The sequence below is a fragment of the Octodon degus genome, unplaced genomic scaffold (genome assembly GCF_000260255.1).
Source record: "Octodon degus isolate 3935 unplaced genomic scaffold, OctDeg1.0 scaffold00038, whole genome shotgun sequence".
NCBI lineage: Eukaryota > Metazoa > Chordata > Mammalia > Rodentia > Octodontidae > Octodon > Octodon degus.
This window is the reverse complement of record NW_004524614.1, coordinates 10,653,414-10,680,858: the sequence shown is the minus strand read 5'-3', so window position 1 is coordinate 10,680,858 and position 27,445 is coordinate 10,653,414. Positions and strand designations below refer to the sequence as shown.

The window sequence follows — 27,445 nt, the reverse complement described above, 5'->3', positions numbered from 1 at the left end:
TACAAGTAACCCTAACATCCTGGAAGAGAAAAAAAAAAAAAAAAAAAATTCCCAAACACAAAGCTGAAGATTTATAGTTTACAACTCACTTCTTTGGTTAAGGTATGTCAAAGTATGAAATATAAATAACGAGGAAAAAAAAACACATATGAGACATTGCCTAATGAACTTTCTAAATGATATTAAGATCCCAAAGCTTCAATGGGAAGACGCTACCACAAAAGAATAAGAATTAAATCATCAGATTTCTCAGCTGTAAGATATATGTCAAATTTTTTTTCTGCAGCAAGTAACTTAAAATACTGAATTCTAGTACTCAAAGATCAATTTCAGGGGTCAGGGAGATGGCTCAGTAGAATAAGTGCTTGCCTGGCAAACACAAGGGCCTGAATTCAATCCCTGGTTCCTCCCAAAAAAAAAAAAAAAAAAAAAAATCAATTTCAGAATTCAAGACTAAAAGTTTCTAAATTACAGTCACTTTAAAAGAATAATGAGATAACAATAAACTAAAATATTTAATGCAATGAATCCAATCAGTGTAAATTATTACAAAGAAAAATTTAAATGTTACTAAAAGATCAACATAAACTGTAAGTCTAAAAATAATAAATTTATAACAGACATTACAAAAATCAGCGACACAGAAAACCTAAAAACTACAGGAATGAGAGATGAATGATTAAAAGGGCTATACTATGTCAAACTGGAAATTTAAATATGTCAAAAAATGTCATGATTGTCATGCTAAAATATTATGTATGGTTTAGATTTAAATATTCTGTGTAAAATTATGTTAACAGTTGCCTGCTTTTTAAAAAATATACATAAAAAACAAACTATAGGATGGGAAAATATACCAGTCAAGATGAAAATCATTAAATAAGATACGGATTAAAGTGGGCAATATGAAGAGGATACTAATGTATACTTTTTCCATCTAATATCACCAATAAAGTATATTTAATAGCAATAAAGTAAAAATTTCATAAACATTTGTACAGTTAACATACTAAATAAAACAAAACAAAGATTTTAACATGTCACGCCTGGTCCACCCTCAGGGTGGGCTGAGCCCACCAAAAAGAAAAAAATCTCCCAAGCTACCTATAAACATAATTTAAAACATTACTTAGGGGGCCACAAAGATAGCTCAGCAGTCTAACAGCCTGCCTAGATAAGCACAAGGACCCGGGTTCGATCCCAGGTAACACATGCTATGCCAAGCACGCTGAGCCACCCAACAAGATAGAGGCTGAAACAGGAGGATCACTATGAGTCCAAGCTGCAAAGAGATCCTGTACCAACTATATAAAATTAAAAAATAAAATTACTTAGTACCTAGCATAAATTGTGTTACAGAAATCTTTAAAGCACAGGAGGCTGACAACAGGAGGATCATTATGAGTCCCAGCTGCATACTGAGACCCTATACCAAAATACATTTTAAAAAATGTTTTTAAATCTTCAGTCTGATGTGGTGACTCATGCCTGTAATTCCAGAGGCAGGAGGATCACTGTAAATGTGAGGATAGCCTGAGCTACATAGTGAGTTTAAGACCAGCCTGAAGTTCATAGGGAGACCCTATCTCAAAAATAAAAGGAAAAAAAATTCTAAATTGTTATAGAGAAAACTTTAGAGACTTAATGAAAACTGTTTGTGGATGACTAAACAGAGCAATGGAAAAGAACAGGTAACATTATTCAATAAATTGTGATGAGAAACGTAGTAATCATAATTGGCAATTAAAACAATGTATTTCACTCTTTTGGGTCCTCCTTTCCAAGATGACGAAAAAAGAAGGAACAACAGTTGCGCCAAAAAGGGCCACAGTCATATGCAACCTACTCCCTGCACAAACTGCACCCGGTGAATACCCAAGGATAAGGCCGTTAAGAAGTTTGTCATTTAGAACATAGTGGAGGCCGCCACTGTCAGGGACGTTTCTGAAGTGAGTGTCTTCAACTGTTACGTGCTTCCCAAGTTGTATGTGAAGCTGCATTACTGTGAGTTGTGCCATTCACAGCAGAGTGGTCAGAAATCGATCTTGTGAGGCCCGCAAGAACCGAACTCCTCCACCCCAATTCAGACCTGCTGGTGGTCTAGCAGAGCCTCCCCACAACCTCCACCAAAGCCCATATAAGGGAAGCTGAGTCTTAATGGACTGAAGAAAACTCTCGAGAAAGAAATAATAAATTGAATGTTATACTTTAATTTGAAAAAAATGTAATTCTATGTCACAGAACATAAAAAAATGAATCACCTCCAGGTGAGTTAAATTTTTTCATTGGGCAAAAAGAAAACCTTGAACCTTTTAGAATATAGAGGAAACCATTTCTATGACATAGAAGAGGGAATGACTTCTTAAATAAGATGTGAAAAGCACTAATGACTAAAGAAAGGAAGATACAAGCTCATACATATAATTGCATTAAAATTAATAACTTGTTGAAAGGACACAATAAAAGAGTGAAAAGATACACAGCAATGGGATTGTATACACTTCATGAAGAAAATACAACCTGCACCAAATAAAAGATTAATATTTGGACCCGCTAGATAGCTCAGCGGATTAAAGCGTCTGCTTTGGCAGGTGCAGGGACTGGGGTTTGACCAGAAGCCTGCCATCCTGGCTCCGCCCCCAGGGCACACTGAGATGGTGACTGAGACTGAGTGTGGTGGCACACACATATAATCCCAGCACTTGAGAGACTGAAAGCATGGGGATCACTACAAACAAGTCTACACAGTGAGACCCTATAGATCCTGCACTAAATACATTTTAAAAATAAAAAAGATTAATATTTGCAAAGATAACGTATAGAAACAAAACAAACATCCCAGAAGCAAAGGAGCAAAAGGCACTGAAAGGAATTTCAGGAAGTAGGCAACATGACTATAACTAGTAAACAGGGAAATGCAAATTAAGATTATAAGACTAAATCTAGTAGGCAGGAAAAATTTGTAAATCTAACAATGAATGTTACATGCTGCTAGTAAGAAAATAAGTACCAACAGCCATTTTAAAAAGAAATTTGGCATTAAAACAGAAATACATACATACACTGTGGTTCATTAATTTCATTGGTAAGAATATAATGTAGAAAAATTGTTCAAATGTATCAGAAAACCCTCTATAATAATGTTCATAGCAGTGTAGTTCAAAGCGAAAGGAAATGGAACTATCCCAAAATCCATTAGAATAGATATTTCTCATAACACAATAATAAGTAGAATAATAAAGGAACTACAGCCAGATTAACAAGGATTATTCTTAAAAACAAATGTGAAATGATCAAAGCAAGGTATTCAAGACCATACAATCCTCACACACACAACATACAAACAAATAATATAATAAAATAAATATTTAGGAACTGGCAATGTAGCTCACTGCAAAGCCTTGAGTTCAAGTGGACAGAAACACACACACACACACACACACACACACACACAAAGAGAAGATCATTTGGCAATACTGGAGGACTACAGCCACCTACAAGTCAAGGAGAGAGGTTTTAGAAATGACCAACTCTGCTGATATCTTCATCTTAGATTTGTAGCTGAGACCCTGTCTCAAAATAAATAAAGATCCGGGCTTCAATTCCAATACCAAAAACCAAACAACAACAACAAATCAGTTGAAGGGAACAAAGAGTTACTACACAATGTAGAACTGTACAGTGTAAAATTTCAAAACAATAGAGAAATTATGAGATTTATTTATATTAAATTTGGTACAGCATCTCTCTATGCCATTCAGGTACATAGCGATTCTCCTGTCTTAGCCTCCCTAGCACTGGGATAATAGACATGCACCACCATGCCCAGTTTGGGTTCTGGGGCTGGCACAGCATGGGGTACCAGGGATTGAATCCAAGTCTTTAATCTGGATCTTTGCACTTGCCACGCAGAGGCTAGACCACCAAGCTATCTCCTCAGTCCAGAAATTAAGAGATTTGAGATTAATTCAAGATTAATTTTCCTCCCACAGGTGACTACTAGACCCTAAAATCAAAGGAAAGGGTGACAAGCTAAACAAAGTTTTCATCACTCTCACAAAGCTGGAGGACAAAATCTGAATCTGGAATTCTTCTATTTTCAGGGGGTTTTGTTTGTTTGTTTGTTTGTTTTTGTGCAGGGTCTCACTACCCAGCTCAGACTTGTAGTGATCCTCCTGATTTTTGCCTCCCTGGTGCTGAGATTACAGGTGAGCATCACCATGCCCTGACTCCACCACAGGCTCAGTGTGCCTGGGGGCAGGGCCAGTGCAGTATGAGATGCCCTTAAAATCTGGAATTCTTAACACGCAACAGGAGTAGAGTCCTCATTAAACACCCTAGACTTCTGGGTGTTCTTCTAGAAGAAGAATGAGCTTGTCAAAAATGAAAAGATCATGATGAGGATGTAGTTCAATGGTCTATCACTTGCCTAGCATATGTGAGACCATAAGTTTAATCTCCACTGCTGCAAAAAAGAACAGCCAGCTTTGTAACTGGACAATGGTTATCTGACAACAGCTTTATGGCTAGTTAGAAGAAAAGAAAATCCTCGAAGAACATAAACTCATCTAGATCCTCAAATTATTGCTATGGCTTTTTATTCAAACAGTCTGCCTTTCAATCAAAAATAAGGTATGCAAAACAAGATCTGACCAAAAATGTAGAGGAAAATCTGGAAGGAGGGGTGGGATAGGTGTCAACAAAGGTCCAAAAAAGGAGCTTAACATATATGACTACCACAAAATTATGATGTTCAAGAATTAAATGATGAATTCTGGTAGAGAAATAAAAGCTATGTTTAAAAATTATAAGATCAAAATATCTTAAGTATAACTAAGAAAATGCATGAACTTAACATAAGATTAAACAAAACTAAAGAATTATTGCAAACAAAAATTAGATAAGAAAAAAAAAACTAAAGCATGAGGAAGCATGCAAAAAATGTTGGACAGAAAACAAAGACTGCTAAGAAATGCTGTAAGACAAGAAAAAGAATATGAAACAAAAATAGTATTTGAAGATATAGTAACTAAAAATAACTCAAAATTTACAATACACAAGTCATAAATACAAGAGCTACAAGTCCTAAGAGAAATATGGAAAAAAAGCCAGGTAAATAACAGAAAAACGGGACATGGAAAAGATTAAAAACATTCATAAGGACAGTCAAATAGCTCAGCAGATTAAAGCGCCTGCTTAGGAAGATGCAGCAGCCAGGGTTCAATCCCCGGCATTCCATGCCAACCGGGGCCCCAGGGTGCTCTGAGACAGCAACTGAGACTGGGTGTGATGGTGCATGCCTGTAATCCCAGCTCTTGGGAGGCTGAACACAAGAGAATCAGTAGGAGGCAGATCTACATAGTGAGACCTTGTAGACCCTGTACTAAAATACAAAAAGTAAAATAAAAGCATTCATAGCAGAGGCCAGCAAGATAGCTCCATGGACTAAAAGTGCAGGGACCAGGGTTCAATCCCTAGTACCCCTTGCAGCACTGGCCCCGCCCCTGGATGCCAGTACTGAGCCAGCCACAGTACGGGCATGGTGGTGCATGCCTGTAATCCCAACACCAGGGAGGCTGACAACAGGAGGATCATTATGAGTTCAAGCTACACAGTGAGACGCTGTACCAAATACATAAAAAATAAAAAAAAAAATTCATAGAAAAGACAAGAATAAGACTGGCAATAAACTTTGAAGAGAAAATAAAGATGCATAAAATAAAATAGTACTTGTAATTTTCTAATTTTTTGACAGGATAAATATAACACTCTAGAATCCTAAACCCAGAGAAAAACAGCCTTTATTTTTTTCCATAATTTTATTGATAAACAAATAGTGATGAGACAGTTTCAAACCAAATTGGTAGGACAGTTTCAATAATTAACAAATTGCACACATTCTTCCTAGTGGTTAATTGCTGTACACGATGCAGATATGATATCCTATTTACAAACTCTATTAGAATAAATCCCTCTATTCATTAAGAGAATGTAACTATATATCTATCCTAACCATTCTGAATACACAGATACAAAATGGACATTCATCTGTATACCCTTTTTTTTGTTTAGTTCTGTTATATGAATATTATAGGTGGAAAAACATCCTTTAAAAAAAATGAGAGCAAAAGAAAGTTTCAGGCAAAAAAAAAAAAAAAATTCATTAGCAGCAATCCACATTAAATATTAAAGTAGTGTTTTGGGTATAAAGATAATTACATCAAAAAGAATGGAAAAGGAAAGACAAAAATACATTGAAAAATCTAAATCAACATCAGCTGTACAAAACAATCAGAGCAATAGCACTGTGGAAAGAAAAAAGCATCAGAGAATAATGGAACTGAAGTATTCTAAAGTTCTTTGCTATAACAGAATTTTAAAGCAGACTGAATAACACTGCCCTTTAATGAGTAAAATAATAAGCATGATGTACTCTAAAATACAACCAGTAAAATAATAGCAAACTATAAAACTAACAGGTCACTAAATGGGAAAATAATATAAAATATAATTGAAAATATGTAACTGAACTAAAGTACAGCTGTCAACACTCCAGCCACGAGTTAGATGCAGAGTATTGAAATAATGTGAATAAAGAGCTACATTTTAATATATTGCATTTAAACTTACACATATGTTTAGTGGCAACTGTATCAGTGCAAGTTTGAAAGTAATATATACGATATTTCACAACCTTGAGGTAGTTAAGACTAAAACAATGTGTTAGTAATAAAGGGACAAATTAGGCTATATTAATATTACATACTTTTCATCAAAACACAGAATACAAAAAGGCCAAATTACAAAATAGAAAAAAAATCTGCAACGTGTATGACCAAAAGAATACATAAAGAAATCTTTTCAGTAAGATAGGGAGTTGCAGTTTAATAGAAAAATGTGGGAAAATTTTAAACAGGCATTTCACAAAACACCACTACACACAAGAAAAGAGTGCTCAGGGCTGGGTAGATAGCTCGGCAGTCTAAGCACCTGCCAAGCAAACAAAGTCCACAGTTCAATTCCTGGTATCTTATACCATGCAGGCCCTGGAACCCAGGGAGCACCCTGCCAACCCCACGCGCCTGTAAATCCCACCACTGGGGAGGCCAAGACAGGAGGAACACTATGAGTCCGAGTCGCAGAGCAAAACCCTGTACCAAATAAATAAATATTAAAAAATAAAAAAATAAAGAGTGCTCAAAAGCACACTATGGCTATAGTATAATAGATTGGCATGGGGGCCGGAGAGATGGCTCAGCAGAATAAGCACTACCCTGGCAAGCACAAGGGTCTGAGTTCAATCCCCAGTTCCGCAAAAAAAAAAAAAAAAAAAAAAAAAAAAAGATTGGCATATGTTCAGGTGGGGCTCCAAATCACAATTCTCCTGCCACAGCTTTACAAATTGCTAAGACTATAAGTATGCATCACTATGGCTAACTAACTCTAGCTAAACTCATCATGCAGTTTTCCCAAAACCTTTTAGTTTACAAATTGATATTAAAGTATCAGCAGGCATTATAGCAGACATCTGCCATACCAGCACTCAGGAGGCTGAAGCACGACAATCTTCAATTTTAAGGCCAGCTTGGGCTACATAGTGAGTTCAAGGCCAGCCTGTACTATACAGTGAGATCCTATTTAAAAAACCAAAGTAATAAAAATAAATCAAAGTATTAAAATATATTTAAAGGATGAAAAATAATGATGAATATGATGCACAGGCCTAGGTATTTTTGAGCCACTAGGTTCTCTGGAAAATTAAAAGACCTATGAGATAAAATTTCTCCTGTGGTGCATACCTGCAATCCCAACACTCAAGAGACTGAGGCAGGAAGATCACTACTGAGTTCTTGAGGCCAGCCTGGACTACATAAGTGAACTTAAAGCCAGCCTGCAGTACTTAGCAAGACCCTGTCTCAAAAAACAAAAATAATATTTTATAATCCTAAATTTTTAAATTTTATCTCATAGGTCTTTTAATTCTCCATAGATCCTAGTACTAATGATGGTGAGGACAGACACAAAAATATATGTAGTGTTTCTCGGCCTGAACAGGCACATGTACACTAGTAACACCCCTCCCTTCAACATGCAAAAAATTCCACATGACTATAAAGGGGTCAAACACACCCTGGCCGAAATGTACAGAAATGAAGATTAAAACATTCTTTTCTGTTTCCCATTATTTTCTCCCACAGCTCTTTTTATTTTTTATTGTATGTAAAAAAAAAAACATAGTCACACAATTAACCTTTACATTTAAAAAATACATATTTTGTGAAAAGTTAACTACCTTGTAAGTTCCTTGTAGCTGAAATACTATCAGGTAATATTTTATATCAAGAGATACATTCAAAGTCATACACCTATACTCAACTAAAGATATGTTTCAGGATCATTTTGCTTGTAATAGAGATGTAGCCTATTTTAAAAATTGGATACCCAAATTAAAGATAGTTAAATTGACCTGTTATTAATATTATTTCACTTTCCTCTTCCTTGTATAAAATTTTAGAAAACATTTTGAAGAACCCAAATCTTAAGAAACATAAGTTACCCGATCATTCATGAGAAGATCTTTCACAATGAAAGTAGCTACCAAAGACTTCAAAGGAGCAGCAAACTGATCAGGTGCAAGAAGAGCAATATGACCAATAGTAACCAACGGTGTTATAAGATGTTCCAGGTTGCTTGGATCTAGGCTTTTATGCAGAGGCTGAAAATGAGGGGAAGAAAATAAAGAATCAACTTTGTACAAAACAAAGTTAATGTACTTCAACTTCGAATACAAAAATTACAGAAGTGTCAATACAAATATACCTAGTGCTACTTAAGGCTACATTTAGACATTTTTACATTATCTATGTCAAGAAGATATTAAATTTAAACATTTTCAGTCTTGACCACATCACATGCTAGAAGTAAAGGCATATTTCAACATGGGGAATCTGATGATGCAACATATATTTGGAGTCATTTGTAAGAATGTGTCAAAGACTGCTAGGGTTCAATAATAGCCACCTCACTCCCACAACCTGGGCATGAAGATGATTCCAACCTGCAGCCTGCTGTATGTATTCAGTTAATGAGGATCTGTGAGTTAGCTCTGTCCCTGTGATGATAGTGAAAGTGACAAGTCCCTCCCCCAACCACTCACTCACTTTCATTGATACAGGCACAACCAGCATGCTTTCTACATAGGCTCCCTGTTTTTTCACTAGCTAGCTTAATGGCAAGGATCCAGTAAGACTTAAAAGAAAAGGTACTAGCCAAAAAGAGTCTGTGTCCCTAAATGACTGGTTAACTGGCCAATCAAATACTCAGTAGCAAAAAATAAGCTTTTACTACGTCTAATAAGCTGAATCTTGGATGTTTTTCTTATACATCAAATGCTAAGAATCATAACAAATAATGATTTTTGTCATTACAATAAAAAAACCATTAATATGCATTTTACCATGATAAAAGCAGTTTATTGCATGCTCAGATACAATATTAAAAATGTGTTAAATTTAAAAAAATTAGAAAAGTGACTAAAATATGCTACCATATGCACAAGAAAAACAAGGGGAGACAAAATTATATGTATGCTTAAAGAAATTGTATGTATGCTTGTGTTTGCCCATCTTTCCCTTATTTGAATAAAATCTCTGGGAAATACATTGCTAACTGATAGCAACAGCTGTTTTGGGAAAGTTACATGCGGTGACTTCTAACGACTAAGTGACTATAGATGGAGGAGCAGGAGAACTTTTTAATACATGCATTTTTTTAAATTTAAAGCAAGGGAAGATATTATCTTTTTTATTAATTTTATTGAGAAACAAATAGCAATGAGACAGTTTCAAAACCAATTAGTAGGAGAGTTTCAATAATTAGTAACTGCATATTATTGTCTTTGTAGTGGTCATTCATAGTGCAAGATAGAGACATGATATCCTGTCCAAACACTAATAGTACAAATTCTTCTCTACCAAAAATTTTAATGCTATATTTAAATGGTGTTCTATTATTGACCACTAAACACCAATAATTCTATGCTGGAAAAGTAATGCTAAAATGTTCTTTATCAAAATAACAATATAGTGACATAAGGTTTCATCTCAAAATCATATTTAATTTACTTCTTGCTACCCTTAATGACCTCCTTCAATAATTTCACTGCATGCCTAAGTCCCAGTTTGCCCTTAATATTATAAACAAAAATATGAATGCAGCCAGGTGCTGCCTATCATCACAATACTTTGGAGGCTGAACCAACTGAACTTGAGATCTTCTTCAAGGTCATCCTAGGCCACATACTGAGACCCTAGCCCCCCTTAAAAAAAAAAAAAAAGGCATAATTTTTAAATTAGTTTATTGTAAAAAATTTGGTAACTTTTCACAATAATTTATGAAAATGAACTCCAAAAAACCAAAATTAATGGCCATAGGGCCAGGAAGATAGCTTAGTGGCATAAACACCTGACTAGCCAAGCACACACAAGGTCCCGAGTTCAGTCCCTGGTACCGGGAAAAAAAAAAAAAAAAGTTAACGGCTAGGTTCTGGAATAATAGCAACCTGAAAAAAGGCTAGAGATCTCTAGAAAACCTTTTATCAAAAAAACCAACACACTACAGTATGTTACAGGATCAGGAACACAGTTGGGATTTCTGTGAAGGCAAAATAAAGTTAACAGATAAAACATCAAAATGAAAAATCAAAGCACCTTACAAATGCAAGTTATATTAGTATTATTCTAATCATCATCAAAACCTAAAAAAAACTGATTAATCAAGAAAAATAGAAACCATTTCATATATGCACAAGAACAATAGATAATACTTCTCTGTGAATGCATAAAAATTAAATTATTCACATCTACAGTAAAGATGCTGCTTGTAAGATGAAAGCTACTTTTCCTTGAGGTCTTCACCAAAACACATAAAAATGACTAAATTACTGTAAAAGATTCTAAATCAAAGTATGAGACAAAGTACAGTGATTAACTTCAGCATGATTTCCAAAGTCTCCATTTAAAGCTTGCTTCTGAACTAAAATTTTAAATTAGGATTTTATAGATTTTCTGCCTAGCTTTTATTGGCACACACACACACAAAACAAGGCTAGAGGTAACCCTTTATTATATAGGCTATAATAGAACTGCAATGTTTGGATAGAAGTTATCCAAAGTCAAGAGAAAATATGAAATACACAGTGAAAAGACAATATTATGTCCAGCATATAATTGGGTCAGTCACAAATGTATGAATTTACTTTACATTACCAAATAGTACTGATTTACAAAACCATACATCTCAGTACTATCTCAAGCAAAATTCAAGTTTTTGAACCTGTAAATTGACAGAATAATGTTACCAACTAACAGTAACTATTATTTTGTATGAAATTACCTTTCAATTAAAGTCTCCAAACAAATATATGAAACAATGTCAAAAAGGATGCCATATTTGATTTCTGAATTTGAATTAGCATTAAACATTTAACAGATATTTTCATGTTTTAACTACTTGCCAGTGTTGATTTTACTGATTCAAATTCTGCAAATATATAAAATGATGTATCACCAAACATGAATATTTTATAAAATCATCAACCTATGTTTTTAATGATGCCTAAGAAATTTTAAAAATTCTCATTACCTCAAATATCTGTGCAAACTGGGTCTCTTTGCTAGAAAATATTGCATGAATACAATGAATGGCATATTTGGCTTGACGAGGTGGTCCTTTTTTAGATTTGTGATGTAAAACAGGGAGCAAGGCTCTAAAAAGAAAAATAAAAAGAAATCAATAAACCAAAAAATTAACATGATTTCTTCTACATGTTTTAATGTTTATTTTTTATGTTTTTGAGACCATAAAAACTCACCAAGATCTACTCAAACTTGTTCTTCATTGTCTATGATTTTAGTTAATAAATATTTGTGTTATGCATATAATTTAAATACATAAGTATTTTAATGTTTTTACTTTTTATTTAACAGTCACAAGGCTGGTGATCTACCCCTCCTAATGGTTCTTTTATATTCACTTTTAATACAGCTATGCTTCTACACAAGGACAACTGTGAAGCCTCTGCCTCTTCCAACTCATCTTTTACTAAGTCCCAGGTCAAAAGGACTATAGTCCTTTCCCTATATAAAAGATAACCTTACAAACCAATACTTAGTAAGCAATTTTATGTGCTATTAATGCTCCCAAATCCTTCATGCTGCCTGCATTTCAAGGCCAGATAAGTAACATAAATTAGTAAAAATACTTACTATATCATATTGTAATAACCACTATAGAGAAAAAGGAAAGGAATAAAGAACAGGAAGGAAGTATAAGAATACTAGTTTTAAACAGAAGCCCTCCCCCTCAGACAAAAGAATGCTTGAGCAGAGTTCTGAGGGAGGTAAAAATGAATCCTGTGGCTACCTGGAAGAATGACCGCGCATTGTATCATTCTACCACTCAAAACCTTAAAATGAACACTGAATAAACCAGGAGCTCTTGGCTCAACTATTACTGAAACATGTCACAGCAAAAGTAATCTTCCTCATTGCCCAATACCAACCTATAGCTTCAGTACTAAGAATTTAGAAGTAAAATAATTTATACCATGACCAATTTTACAATATATTGTTATTAACCCTAACATACAACTCCCTTCTCCCCAAAAAATGACACAGAAAACACAAATAATATTACAGAAAAAATGGACTGAACTTAAAACAGTATGAAGCTTTTTTTATTTTTTTAATTTAGGACAGGGTATACAGGGTCTCACTGCATAGATTGGACTCGCGGTGATCCTTTTTACAGCCTCCCAAGTGCTGGGATTACAGGAGTGTGCCTCCATGCCTAGTCTCAATTGTCGTCTCAGGGTGCCCCAGGGGCAGGGGCAGGGGCAGGGGCAGGGGCAGGGCCGGCACCGCAGGCCTGGGGATCGAACTCCCCACCGCTGCATCTGCCTAAGCAGGTGCAATATGAAGTTCTTCAAATGATGATGTATATGTTATCTTGAAATTATGCATAAAACATGTTTAGCTTCATCATTAGAAAACAATTAGTACTATAAATGTATACTGATAATTTCTGAAAATTAAAAAGCATAAAAAAGCAAAAAGGTCAGATACTGTAACAGGCAGTATTCTGGTACATAAAAGAAGCATGCTAGAAGAGTCTTATATCTGCCCCTACGTGAGACATGCAGTTTCCAAGCTACAGTGCAGTAATCCTAACAGCTTGAACCAAGGGAGACAAAGATAGGAGTTTAGGAAGGCAAGGGAGCTCTGATTTGTAGGGCAGACTATCAAAGATCAGGGAGACTCAAAGAAAGAAAGATAATGAGAGCTTTTGGCTGGAAAAATGATCTATTCTGTGCATTAGAAAAATATTACCTAAGAGTAAGAAAAGGTTACTGAAATATACTTAGGACAGAAAATTCAGCACACACACTGCAGACAATAATCCAGGTTTTCACCAGTCAGAGAAGACCTTCATTATATATGAACAGGAGAAAAAAGAAACAGAAACAAACTGGCAAAGGCTTTACAACATTATTAAAATGTGTGTGTGTGTATGTGTGTGTGTGTGTGTGTGTGTGTGTGTGTGTGTTCCGACCCTCAAGAAAAGAGAAAAACATGAACATGGGGAAAGGAATAAATTAAGAGACCCACATAGAATCAATATGAAAAAATGTGAACAAAAAATATATGGATGAAACTAAAAATAGAATATATACTGCACAGAAAAAACTCAGTGAGCTTGAAGATGCAGCAGCAAAAACAATCAAAGTTAAATGAGAAGGGCTGGGGCAAGAGCTCAGTAGAATAAGCGCTTGCCTAAGAAGCACAAGTTCCTGAGTTCAATCCCCAGTACAGCAATAAATAAATAAATAAATAAATAAATAAATAAATACTAAATGAGAAAGAAAAGACAGTGAAAAATATAAATAAGAACAGAAGTCTGACATACTGACATACACCTGTAAAGCCAGCATTCTCAAAAGTCAAGGCCCACAGGATGATAAATTCAAGCCCAGTCTGAGCAATTTAACACTCAATGAGATCTTTTCTCAAATAAAATGTGTAAGGGACATAGTTCACTGTTAAGACCCTGGTTTAATCCACAATATTAAATATATAAGAAGAATCTGTGACCTGTAAGACAATATTAAAAGCTAAACATATAGTACCTATGATTAGAGTCTCCCCTACAAAATAAGGGAAAAATATTTGAAGAAATAACCCAAATCTGTCCCAAGTCTGACCAAAACAAAGTCACAGAAAACTTCAGTAAATCTCAGTAAACCTCCAGCACACAAAAAAATCAAAGAAAATCATTTTATGGCTGATTCACTGGAATAAACACCAATAGTAAAGTGTTAAGAAAAAAGTACTAGCTATACAATAACTGAAAGAACACTGTCCACCAGAAATTGTATAATAAAGACATGGAATGGAATCTTTTAGGTACTAATTAAAAAAAGAACTACAAAACTAGAATTTATTGTAAGAAAATTATCTTTCAAGAATGAAGTAAAAATAAAGAACATAAAGCATCTTTCAGATGAAGAAAAGCTAAGACAATTCACTTGAAGAATACTACACAAAATAATTTTTTTAGAAAAAGGTAATAAAAAGACAAGAAGAAAAAATTTCTTGAAAGTATGCGGTAATATTCAATCATACATACAATCTTGCATAACTACATCTGTTAATCTGAGCCACAGATCTGATGATAAAATAGATAATATATCAATCATATCAGCTATTCTTGTTTTGAAAACCTGTAACATGTTGTATGTTACTGTTTCTGCGTTTGTTTATGTTCTTCTTTTGTTTTTTACTCTTCAAAATAAAAGAAAATTATAACACAAATTTTTCTAAAAACTACACAAAATATTAAAAAGTTCTTCAGGAAGAAAACCACCACCAAGTAACAAAATTATGGAGTGATATTCAAAAACATTAACAATGACAGAAATGGTTATAGTGTATATAAAAACTATGACTATTAATCTGGGATACATTAAACTGTCTAAAGCAAAAACATCAAAATATACTTAGAGAAGGCCAGAAAGATAGCTTAGCAGACTAAGTGCCTGCTTAGGCAAGCACAGGGACTGGGGTTCAATCCCCAGTACCACATGTCATGCTGGCCCTACTCCCAGGGCATGCTGAGCCAATGATGCAGTCTGGGCGAGGGGGCACACACCTACACCTATAATCCCAGTTGCAGGGGAGGCTGAAAACAAGAGTATCACTACGAGTCTGAACTGTGTAGTAAGACCCTGTACCAAAAAAAAAAAATAATAATAATAATAATAATAAAATAAAAATATATTTAGAGTTTATAACACATATAGAAACAAATAGTCATCCCTCAGTATTTGCAATGGATCGGTTCTAGAACTCACCATAGATTATAATGCAGGGATGTTATAAAATGGCATACTATTTGCATATAACCTGCATATAATTTCCCATATGTTTATTCATTTTTCTTTTTTGAGACCAAATCATGCTACACAGTCCAGGCCAGCCCTGAACGCAATATAAAGCTCAGTTTAGCCTTGAATTTGAAATCCTCCTGCCTAGCTCCCTGAGTGCTAGAATTAAAACTAAGCCACCATGACCAATAATATATATTTCAAATCATCCCTAGATTTCTTATAATACTACAATATAAGTAGTATTGTTGTATTGTATTATTCAGAATACAATGACAAGAAAAGTCTCTACTTGTTTACTTGGGTGCAACTCTGAATCCATAGATGAAGAACCAATAGATAAGGAGGACTCACTGTATAGGAAAGCAAAAAAGTCTGGAGAGGAGGGAATGGTAGGAGTACACTGCTACAAAGTTGTTATAATATACACTGTGTAGTATAATTTCATTTGAATATAAGTAAGTTGATAGTAGATAATAAAAGAATTATAATAATCCCAAAGAAAGCAAAAATGGAAATACAAAAATAAAGATGAAAAAAGGTGTCCAGACCGTAGACTTAAACATAATTATATCTATACATTAAATGTAATTGGATAATTCAACTGAAACAGACTGTCACACAGAACAAAAACTAAACAAAACCAAATCAAACAAAGTAAGCAACAAAAGATCTAAGGAGGATAATTTTAAGAAATCCCCTTTGATTCCAATAATCCAATAAAAGAAGTTGATTTAACAAACCAAATGCCTATTACAGTTCCTTAAAAAAACATTAAAATGGTATAAAACCCTGTAATGCAGCTAACTTGTGGTACAGCAGTTGTATATGCATACTGTATATACCAGCAAGAGTACTTATAAAATGCTGATGTGAAAACTTAAGGGAATATACAAATTATTGGAAAAATTTACTTTATAGAAGCTTATATAGGATCAGTAAGAAACACAAGCATACACAAGAGCCATAAGTCACTACACAAGTGATACAGAGATTGTTACCAAAAATGATCTGAGTGCTCGGGGAATAGCTCAGTAGAATAAGCGCTTTCCTGGCAAACACAGGATGCTGAGTTCAATCCCCAGGGCCTGAGTTCAATCCCTGGGGATTGTCCCCTGTACCAAAATTTAAAAAAAAAAAAAAAATCTGAAAAAAATGGATGAAGTGGGCCAGGAAGATGGCTCAGTAAAATAAGCGCTTCCCTGGCAAGTGCGAGGGCCTGAGTTCAATCCCTGGTTCAAAAAAAAAAAGGATGAAGTGCCCCCTCCCCCCACAAAATGCATTGTTTTGTATACTTTGCACTAATCAGCTGCCTTTACACATAAAATATTTTAAAGAAATTCACAAATGTAAATTTATTTTAATTTAATCAAATAAACTTGTTGGTTGTAAGAAATTTTACTTAATACAAATATATTAATTTATATATGGGCAGTAGCTATTCATATTCAAACAACTAGATTTGGTCCATTTATAGATTCTATTAATTTTATTATTTAAAAAAACAGTAAAAGGAAATAGAAAAAAAAAAAAAAAGTAAATAGACCCCTTTGTACTACCAGGACTGGCCAGATACCTCGGCAGATTAAAGTGTTGGCTTAGGCAGACACGGGGCCCAGGGATCAATCCTTGGCTTGTTGTACCGCCCCACCCCTGGGGTGCACTGAGATGGCGACTGAGACTGGGCATGGTGGCGCATGCCTGTCATCCCATCTCTTGAGAGGCTGAACACAAGAGGATCATCACTACGAGTCTGATTTATGTACTTAGATCTTATACTAAACACATATTTAAAAGCAACAACAAAAAGAAAAACAGCATTTGTATCACTAATGGTATCAGCCACACAATAGAGAGTCATGCATATATCACAGGTGGTTCAAGCCAGTGGGAATGTGTTCAGAGCAAAATTCAAAAAAATATGCTTTACAGTATATAACTAAGTGTAGGACTATGATGCCTTCTGCTCTGCTCTTGTTGCTCAGAATTACTTCAGCTATTTTGAATCTCTTCTGGTTCCATACAAATTTTAGAACTGATTTTTCCAGTTGATATTAACAACTGGAAGTCAAAACAACAAATGTTGGGAAGGTTTTGGAGGAAAAAAGGAAATAAACACTGGGAATACAAATGAGTACACCTACTATGAAAATAAGTACAGAGATTCCTCAAAAAACTAAAAATAAACTCCATTCAACCTAGCTTTACCTCTTCTAGGTATCTTCCAGAAAAAATTGAAAGTCATCTTACAGTGATACATGTACATCCGTGTTTATAGCTCCACAATTTACAACAATGGAATTATGGGAGCAGCATACATGGTCATCAACAGAATAGGATTGTAATATGTACATACAATGGAATACTATCCTGCCATAATGAAGGATAAATTTGAGTCATTTGCAGGAAATTAAGTGGATCTTGCGATCATAATGCTAAATGAAATAAATATACACCTGATTTTAAATATAGCATAGTTTTTCTAATATGAAAACCCAAAAATAAAATCTAAAGAGCAACATAAGAAATGGTAAGAAATAGGAAGATGGACTCTGTGGAGACAAAAAAGGTATATGGAGAAACTGGAAGAAAAGATGGAGGGAGGGAAGAAAATGAATAGGGTACAACATGTATATGTATACATGTCCCCAAATGAATGAAATTATGTACCACAAACATATGCTAATGGAAAGGATATGCTCAAAACTAATACCAAAAAAAAAAAAAAAAAATGGCCATGCACAAACAAGACTGAGAACAAGACAGAGTTAGACTACACAAATATGCCTGTCTCAGAAAGGAAAAAGCCAGAAAAAGCACAAAACACACATGCATAGAGCAATTCACTGTACCAAGACCCCCACATATCCAAAAATAACAAATTGCTTGAAACTCTGATACATTCACAAAAGCAATGGGGGTTTCTCTATATTTAAATGTAGACTAGTTGCCAGTATGTACGATGAATGGGGGAAGGGACAGAGAATTTACATGGAGTATATTTCACCACTTATTTAACAAAAGGGGAACAGAACCCATATAACATACACTGGAAGACATGTGCATGGAAGAACGATTTTTAACTATAAAGAACAAAAAATAGAGTTGAATACTGATAGAAGCCAGACGTCCTAAACTATTATGTACCTTGTGATGTTTTTATGACTTTATGAAGTGTGACTACTTCATAAAATTAAATTTCAGAAGACTAACTTCTTTAAAATTAAAAACGAACAAAAGTATATTCACACATAGGCATAAATGCTCAAGTATTAGTCCATGTAACTTTAAAACACAGAAATTCATAGATCTGTAATGTTATATGCCCTAAACACAAGTAGAACTACCTAAACAAGAAACAGCTATTTTTAGGAATCACATTGATAGTGCAGCTACTGCTATTCTGAGACTGTTATAATATGGGATACAGTGTTACCCTATCTCATCTCAGGACAGGGAAGAGAGAAACCAGTGTTAAAACTAATGAGGGAAAAAAAGAAAAAAAGAAAGAAAAAAAAAAAAAAAAACTGAAGAGATACAGTGAAAACCTCTGAAGTCCTGAATCTGAAATAGAGGAATCAGTATAAGCACACATTTTACCTCCTAAAATTCATCTCTTTTAGGCTATAAATACTGAATTGTCCTAGAATGATGTCACATACATTAGCATTAGTACCCACAAGACTTGGACTCTCATTTCTTAATGCTGCTCCCATTAAAAGGAACTAAGACTGAAAAAATGGCCAAGTAGAGGTCTGTGGCAATAAAACAAGGCCACAAAACATTTTGTCACATCATATAGCAAAGAAATTACAAAGATTACTGGATTCTTCAGAAGGACTCAGGGCTATCATAGGATACCACAGTTATAAGAGAACAATTTAGGCATCAATGAATGTGATTAATGAAACACAAATGGTGTGAATTCATAAATTTATACTCATTTTTTAATTCAACATATCCTTTGGAGGATACATATTCTTTATTTTTTTTCATAATTTTATTGCATATTCTTTATTTTGAACACTACTAAAAGTATTTATTTTAAAGATTGAGAGAAATAGGCAAACCTGTGGTTAGCTCAGATCTCCATGTTTTAAGTTTTATCCATGAACCAAGTACTGTAAAAAAAAAAAACTTCCAAAAAATTATTTGTACTAAAGTATTTCATTTTGTACTACAAAATTTTAGCAGCTCCAAAAAAAAATCTCAAGTGAGCTATACTTTACTACTACAGAACATTCTTCACTGCAGAGTGCTAAAAGTGTTTATGTCAAAGTTGGCTGAAAACTTCTCAGTATATCATCTATGTGATCAATGATTTCAGACTTTGATGCCAACATGTCTTCACATTTCATGTGTATTTAGCATGTTCTCTTATTAAATACTCTAATCGAATCATGTAATAAATATAACTGCCTTTTTGTCATGACCTCACAAAGATCAGAGATAAATCTCTACTCAGGTTAGATGGCTCTGCCTTATAAACTTCTTGTATCTACACAGCAGAAAATTAATAATAAATAAAAGTATTTACAATGCCTTTTCTAAGTAAATGTAACATTTGAGAAGCAAAAAACAAAAATTATTCTATAAAGCTAGTAAGTGAAGACAGATGACAGGTTATTATCAGTTAATTAGCAACTATGAACATTATTTTAAAAACAACCAGGAGAACACATCAATCTAACAAAATAGTCCTCTAAAAATAAGTTTAGCTGGAATCCAATCAGCCTCTAGATTCAACCATAATTTCCAGAAAAAAAGAGAGACTTCCAGGAATATATAGCAGAGTGGTAAGCATCAGAGAATACCACTAAATCTCTAAGATAGTGTTCACATACTATGAAATATACCAATGTGAGGAAGAGAAGGATGGAAATGGGGCCCCTGCACCCAGAAACAATTAGAGAGCAAGAACTAAAGCCTAAGGGGAATGCAAAGAAACTTAGATAAAGAAGGAAGTGGGCAGCAGCAACTTTTCCCTGAGTTCAGAGAAACAAAGTCACTACATCCTTTTAAAGCAAACAATCCCAGAGGAAAAGGTAACAATCTTCAATGTACATGCAACAAATACCAGCACACCGAAGTACACAAAACAAATACCAATGGACATGAAAAGTAAAATAAGCACTAATACAATTTTACTGAGAGAACTCGCACCCCATTGCCACAAGACAGATAAACAAGACCAAAAAAAAACCACCCAACAACAACAACAATGAAATATTAGAATTGAACCAAACTTTTCAACAAATGGACTTAGTGGATATCTATAGTGTTCTACCCAAAATATTACAATACACATTCTTCAGAGCTGCACACAGGATGTTCTCCAAAATAGACCACATACTATCTCACAGATCATGCTTAAGTAAAGGCAAAGGAAGTGACATTATCCCATGCATACTATCAGACCATAGTGCAATGAAATTGGCAATCAATGACCAAATAAACCACAAGAATTGCATAAGTCCGTGGAAATTAAACAATACACTCCTAAACAACCAACAGGTCACAGATAAAATTAAAGAAAGTACACAGTTCCTACAATTTAATGATAATGCCAATACAACATACTGAAACTTATGGGACACAATGAAAATAGTTCTATGAGGAAAATTTATAGTAGTGAATAGCCATATCAGTAAAAAAGAGGGAGGTCAAATAAACAATGTTGAACCTCAGGCTTCTAGAAAAAAGAAGAGCGGGTCAAGGCCAAAGTTCATATAAGGGAGTAAATTTTAAAGATCAGAGCTGAAATTAATGCAAAGGAGACTATGAAAACCATGCAAAGAATCGATTATTTGAAGAGTTGGTTCTGGGCTGGGTAATGTAGCTCAGTGGTGCTGCACAAGGTCCTGAGTTGGATCACCCTGACATCCTCCCAAAAAAGAAAAAAAGAGTTTTTTCAAAGATTAAATAAATCAACACAGCCTTATTTTCTAAAAAAAGGAACTATAGATATTATTTTAGGCACATAAGTAGGAATGAAAAAGGTGAAATCACAAGAGATACTACAGAAATCTAGATTATACCTACTCTGTGAAGTTGTACTCTGACCAGATGGAAAATGCAAAAGACAAGATTCCTAGATATATATCAATTACCAAAGCTGAATGAAGATGTAAAAATTCTAAATAAACCAAAATCAATCAATAAAACTGGAGACATAATTAAAAACGTACCAATGAAGAAAAGCCCAGGTCCTGATGGATTCACTGCTGAATTCTATAAGAAATTCAGAGTAGACCTAATTACCACTACTTCTCAAATGTTTTAATGAAATTGAAAGAAATCAATGCTCCCAAATTCATTCCTGGAAGCAAGCATTATCCTCATATCAAAACTGGAGAAGGACCCAATTAACAAAGAGGACTACAGACCAATCTCACTAATGAACACAGATACAATAATCCTCACTAAGATACTGGTAAATGGAATGTAGCAAATCATCAAGACAATTATATACCATGAGCAAATAGGATTCACCCCTGGGATACAGGGATGGTTCAATATATGGAAGTCAATACATGTAATATACCATATTAACAGAGCCCAAAAGCACAGACAAAAACCATAAGATTATCTCAATAGATGCAGAAAAATTGTTAGACAAAGTCCTACACCTATTTATGATAAAACTGTACAGAAAATTAGAATAGATGGTCCCTATCTCAATCTGATAAAAACCATCTATGACAAACCAACAACCAACATCACACTTTCACTCTAAGATCAGAAACAGGCCATGGATGTCCCACTGTCATCATTTTTATTTAATATACTTCTGCAAACTGTAGCCAAAGCAATTAGATAAAAGAAATAAAAGGAAGAGTAACGGAAAAAGAAGAAGTTAATTATTCACAGATGACATAATACTCTACACAGAAAACCCAAAAATTTGACAAAGAGGCTTCTAGATTTTATAACCAAATTCAGTATGATAGCTGGATACCAAGTCAACACTCAAAAAAATTGATAGCATTCCTGTACATAAGTAGCAGACTCACTGAGAAAAAAATTAGGGATACATTACTTTTCACAATAGCATCCAAGAAATTAAATACCTAGGAATCAATCTAATGAAGGAAGTAAAATAGTTGTACATTAAAACTATCTAGGAGACTGAAAAGGATATCAGAAAATCAAAGCCAGGCACAGTGGTACATGCCTGTAACCCCAGAACTTGGGAGACTGAAGCAAGAAGATCGTTGTGAGTTCAAGACCAATCTGAGCTATAAAGTGAGTTCCAAGCCAGCCTGAGCTGCATAGTGAGATCCTGTCTCAAAAAGACACACACAAAGAAACGAAAAATGGAAAGGTATTTTTTGCTCTTAGGTAGGGAGAATCAATATAGTGAAAATATATTTTCACTTCCAAAACTGATACACAGATTTACTGTACTTCTGATCAATTCCAAGAGCATACTTTACAGAATTAAAGAAAGTAATACTAAAATTCATTTGGAACCAGATAGACCTAGAATAGTAAAAGCAATTCGAGGCAACAAAGGCATCAAGGAAAGCAGGAGGCATCATAATCCCAGATTTGAAATTATATTACAAAACTACTGTGATTAAAAACAGCATGGTACTAGCAACAACAACAAAAAGACCCAAAGATAATAGAACAGATGCAGAAACAACTCCAGACATACTGAACCACCTTATCTTTGACAAAAGTGCCAAACACATCCACTGGAAGAAAGAGCCTCTTTAATAAACAGTGCTGGAAAAACTGGTTCTTCGCATATTGAAGATTAAAAATAGATCTATATCTTTCACCATGCACAAAAGTTTCAGAAAATAAAGAAATTTATTGAATTATGCCAAAGGGATATAACTAGCAAACACTGAGTTCACAGGAAACTCTAATGTAGAAACAACCGAGTGTCTTCAACAAACACACTGTGGGGAGAAAAGAGCTGGAAAAGAAGCTCACAGGAGGTAAGAGATTTAAAAGGCACAGAAGCCAATAACAATATATGTACCTTACTTGTATCCGGAATCAAACAAACTTTTAAAATCATATTTTTAAAGAAAATCAACTAGATATTATTAACATTAATAAGTGTTGAGCATATGTGATACACTGCATAAATAAAATAACATCTGCATTTCCTTTCTAATTATGAAATAGATGACAGTACACATAAGATTGGTTATAAGTAGTTCATTGCTAGAGCTGGATATCTAAGAAATGGTTACCATGTTCTTACTGTTCTTTATTTCTGAAATTTTGAACAACAAAATGTGGGGGAAAAAAGTAAGAGCCTCACTAAAATGTTAACCTATTCTAAAGTGGCCACTTTAGAAACTAAATTTCCCAAATGACCTATCATGGGCCAGACTTGACAATAGAAACATCCATTAGCTCCTTACTCAATAATCAAAAAAATTATAGACCACATAAATAATATGTAACTTTAGTTAGAACATCTTAAAAGTTGATTATGGGAAGTTTTAAGCTTACACAATGTCCTGTATAGCTATTTATTTCTATTTCTATTAATGAAACAGCAAACAAAAATTTTTTATAATTTTAATTTTAAAGTACTAAAGAGATCTCAGAAGTCAGTGAAAAAAAAAAAAAAAAAAACTGCATTCTCTGACTGCTTTTCCTATTGAAATGTCCTAATCCTTCAATAAATAAATTTTAAACCTTCAATTTTTTTCTCTGATGGTAATCACACCCATAGAAATTAGAACAAAAACAACAAAAGATATTAAAAACCAAAGGAAAAAGATGAAAATTCTACTCCTTTGAAATAAGCACCTTGATGAACTTTTCTATAATTTCTCCAAACATATTATATCACTATATATTATTAAATAAATGAAGACACACCATGCACAACTTTTAAACATATTTTTTCACTAGACAATGCTGTGTAGACCTTTCAATGTTAAATATTGCTAATCATTTTTCTTTTTAACAGCCATGAAGCTCTTTAGTATACAGCTATCCCACAAATCCACCCCCCCCCCCGTCCCCAGTACTAGGGACTGAACTCAGGACCCCGCACTTGTTCGGCAAGCACTTGTTCTACTGAGCTATCTCCCTAGCCCCCACAATTAATCTAACCAGTCTCATACAGATAAGTACTCACATTATTTTTAAGTTAACAATATTAGAAACAACCCTAAACTAGTTATTTATCTACCATCTTTGAACTTTTAACCTACGCTTTTACAGTCTACTCTAAGACTCTGGAGCTATAAAGCCACAAACTGTATCTCCCAGACTCACCTGAGAGTTGGCTGCCTGTTAGTGTCCTCCAATAAGAAATGCAAAGTCTTCTTTAGGCATTTTGAGCAGTAGCTCCATTCACCCCCAGCAACAGCCAAGGCACATAATATTCTGGCAATCAGTGGGCAATACTTACATGAATGCTCCACTCATTTAACACCACTTCTGACCTAGTTGTCTCAATAACCCTAAGTGGTAGCTATTTTAAGTAATTCATATCTTTGGACTATTAATGCAACATTTTTGCTGATGAAACATTTGTTACTAATTTCTATTTAAAATATCTATTGTGGTTTATTTCTCTAACTGGACTTTCATCCACATGATATCAATACTTAATCCAATCATATTAATGGTATCTGTGATATGCTCCTAAAAATCAAAGTATACAAGACCACACATAAGTCTACATATTAATACCTTACCAACCCAGAAAGGCCGCATCAGTATATACTGCCATTGACAGAGCAACACTAGAATGCTAGCTAACACTGGTCATATCCCAAAATTGTTTATATTTGTACTTCCTTAATTACCTAAAGATCATTTTTATGACTTTGGGGGAAAGGGTACGCTGAAACTTCCTCTTTATCAATTTCCTATTCATTTCTTTTGCTAATATTTTAATGTGACACTTGTATTTGTTAATTCCTCCATTAAAAGTTTTATAAATTACATATTAACATATTTTAAATCATACTTATTCAAAAGTTTCTAGGGAATAATTTGTTTCCAACTGTATTTCATGAGATTTTCATCTAAAAGTAGTCCTCTTCCCCATTCTCTCACTAAAAAATAAGGGCAGATAGGCAGGTATGGTAGCACATGCCTGTAATATCAACACCCAGGAGGCTAAGACAGGAGGATTAGGAATGCTAGGCCAGCTTCATGATATACCAAGTTGAAGCCAATTTTGGACAACAGTACAGCAGGACTCTTTCTCAAAAATATCAGACAGGACAGGACAGAACAGGATAGGACTGTAAGGGGCAGTGACTTAGTATTCCTGTTCACTGTAACATCCTCAGCATCTAGAATGCCTGACATACAGTGTAGCTCTATATATTTTTCACAAATTTTTAAAAACACCAATCTGTCAAAATTTCACTTTGCACTGGTAACCCTTTTCCCACAAGCAAAGACACTATAGGAACATACTCATTACTAATACCTTTAGTAATCATTTTTATATATTTAACCTTAAATAAGAACTTATCTTTAATTCATCTGAATACATGTAAAATCAAGGTAAGAAGACTACATTCATTCAATGTATAAGAAAGTTTATGCTGCTAAACAAGGAAATCCAGTCTATGAAAAGAAGCCAAAGAGCAAAGTTAAAAAGAAGAGGTGGAACCATCCCAAAATCTCCCTTGCCCAAAAGAAAGATTGGGTAGCTCAAAAGAAGGCAAGCTTCCTCAGAGCTCAGGAGTGGGCTGCTCAGAGTTAAACCAAATTTCTATGAAGATTTTTCAGATAAAGACCAATAAACTTACGCATCAAGAAAAAAAAAAAAAAAAAAAAAGGTAGGTAGTTATTTATCAGTTAACTGTTACAGTTTAAAACATTCCCCAAAAGTCTCATTTGTTTGGTAACTGGATTGCAGGTGTACTACAGGGGTCAATGTATTATTCTTTTATTGGTAAATTCAGCAACCAAATGTGCTATTGTTGGGAGGCAGGTTCTGGTTTAAGGTAAGACACTGAAGATACCACCCAGAAGGATATAATCTTGTCCCTGGCTCCTCTTTCCCTTCTCTCTGCTTTCTGGCCATCATACCGTGAGCTGCTTTCTTCCATAAGGTCCTTCACCATGCCCTTTCTATCTTGGAGCTTACCAACCACATTTTGACCCACAATTTCAGTGGGACTGAACACACTGAAATTGTGGGTCAAAATACAGATTTCTTCTTTTAAATTGTACCTGTTGGCTATTTTGTCTCAGGTTCCGGAAAATGAGTAATACATTACACTAAATTTCATGATCAATTTATTATAAAATATTTACTTCCTACATAGTTGATATATATAAGAAAACCTTTAGGGTTTTACATAGTATCTCAACTACCCTGTTTCAGTAGTTGTGTTTCAATTAATTCTCCTTGATTTTAAAGAAAAAATATGCTTTTGTGTCTTCCAAAACTTGTTTCTGAGTAGGAATTTTTGCCCCGTTCTGGGAACCCCAGACTCAGTACTAGCCCAGGTCCGGTGAGTGTGTGGAGAGCATCTTGCTACACTGCGCCAGCGGGACCAGTCTCAGCCCAGGCACAGCGTGGGCCAGACCCTCTCCCACACCTTGAGCCGCCCCCCACGACTCCGCAGTACCTCCCCAACCCCGCCCGCCAAGTAGGAATTTCTGCTGAGTTCCGGGAACCCCCAGACACAGTCCTAGCCCAGGTCCGGTGAGTGTGTGGAGAGCTTCCTGCTACCCTGCGCCTGCGGGACCAGTCCCAGCTCAGGCGCAGGGTGGGCCGGAACCTCTCCCACTCCCTTGGGGCGCCGCCCACCACTCCACAGCACCTCCCCAACCCTGCCCACCCAGTAGGAATTTCTGCTGAGTTCCGGGAACCCCAGACCCAGTCCTAGGCCAGGTCCGGGGAGTGTGTGGGAGAGCTTCCTCTTCCCCCTACTTCACCTTGCCCCCTCCAGGCACAGCTCAGGCCTGGCATACACGCCTGGGGTGTAACCCTGCAGGTGCAATCCCTGCAGAGAGTGTAGAGGATAGAACCACCCAGCTAGTCCAGGAGCAGAA

General features: G+C 34.9%; 1 protein-coding gene across 6 annotated transcripts in view; it reads right to left on the bottom strand.

The window, feature by feature from the left end:
• The window catches only part of Pds5b (PDS5 cohesin associated factor B), a 263,841-nt gene that overhangs the window by 45,940 nt on the left and 190,456 nt on the right, over positions 1 to 27,445 (bottom strand). For all 6 annotated transcript variants that reach the window (XM_004631069.2, XM_023715069.1, XM_023715073.1 and 3 more), the window contains exons 20-21: positions 11,644 to 11,767; positions 8,558 to 8,716 (exon numbers count right to left, since the gene is read on the bottom strand). In XM_004631069.2, the coding sequence (XP_004631126.1) occupies positions 8,558 to 8,716; positions 11,644 to 11,767 (283 nt within the window). The remainder of the gene's footprint in view (positions 1 to 8,557; positions 8,717 to 11,643; positions 11,768 to 27,445) is intronic.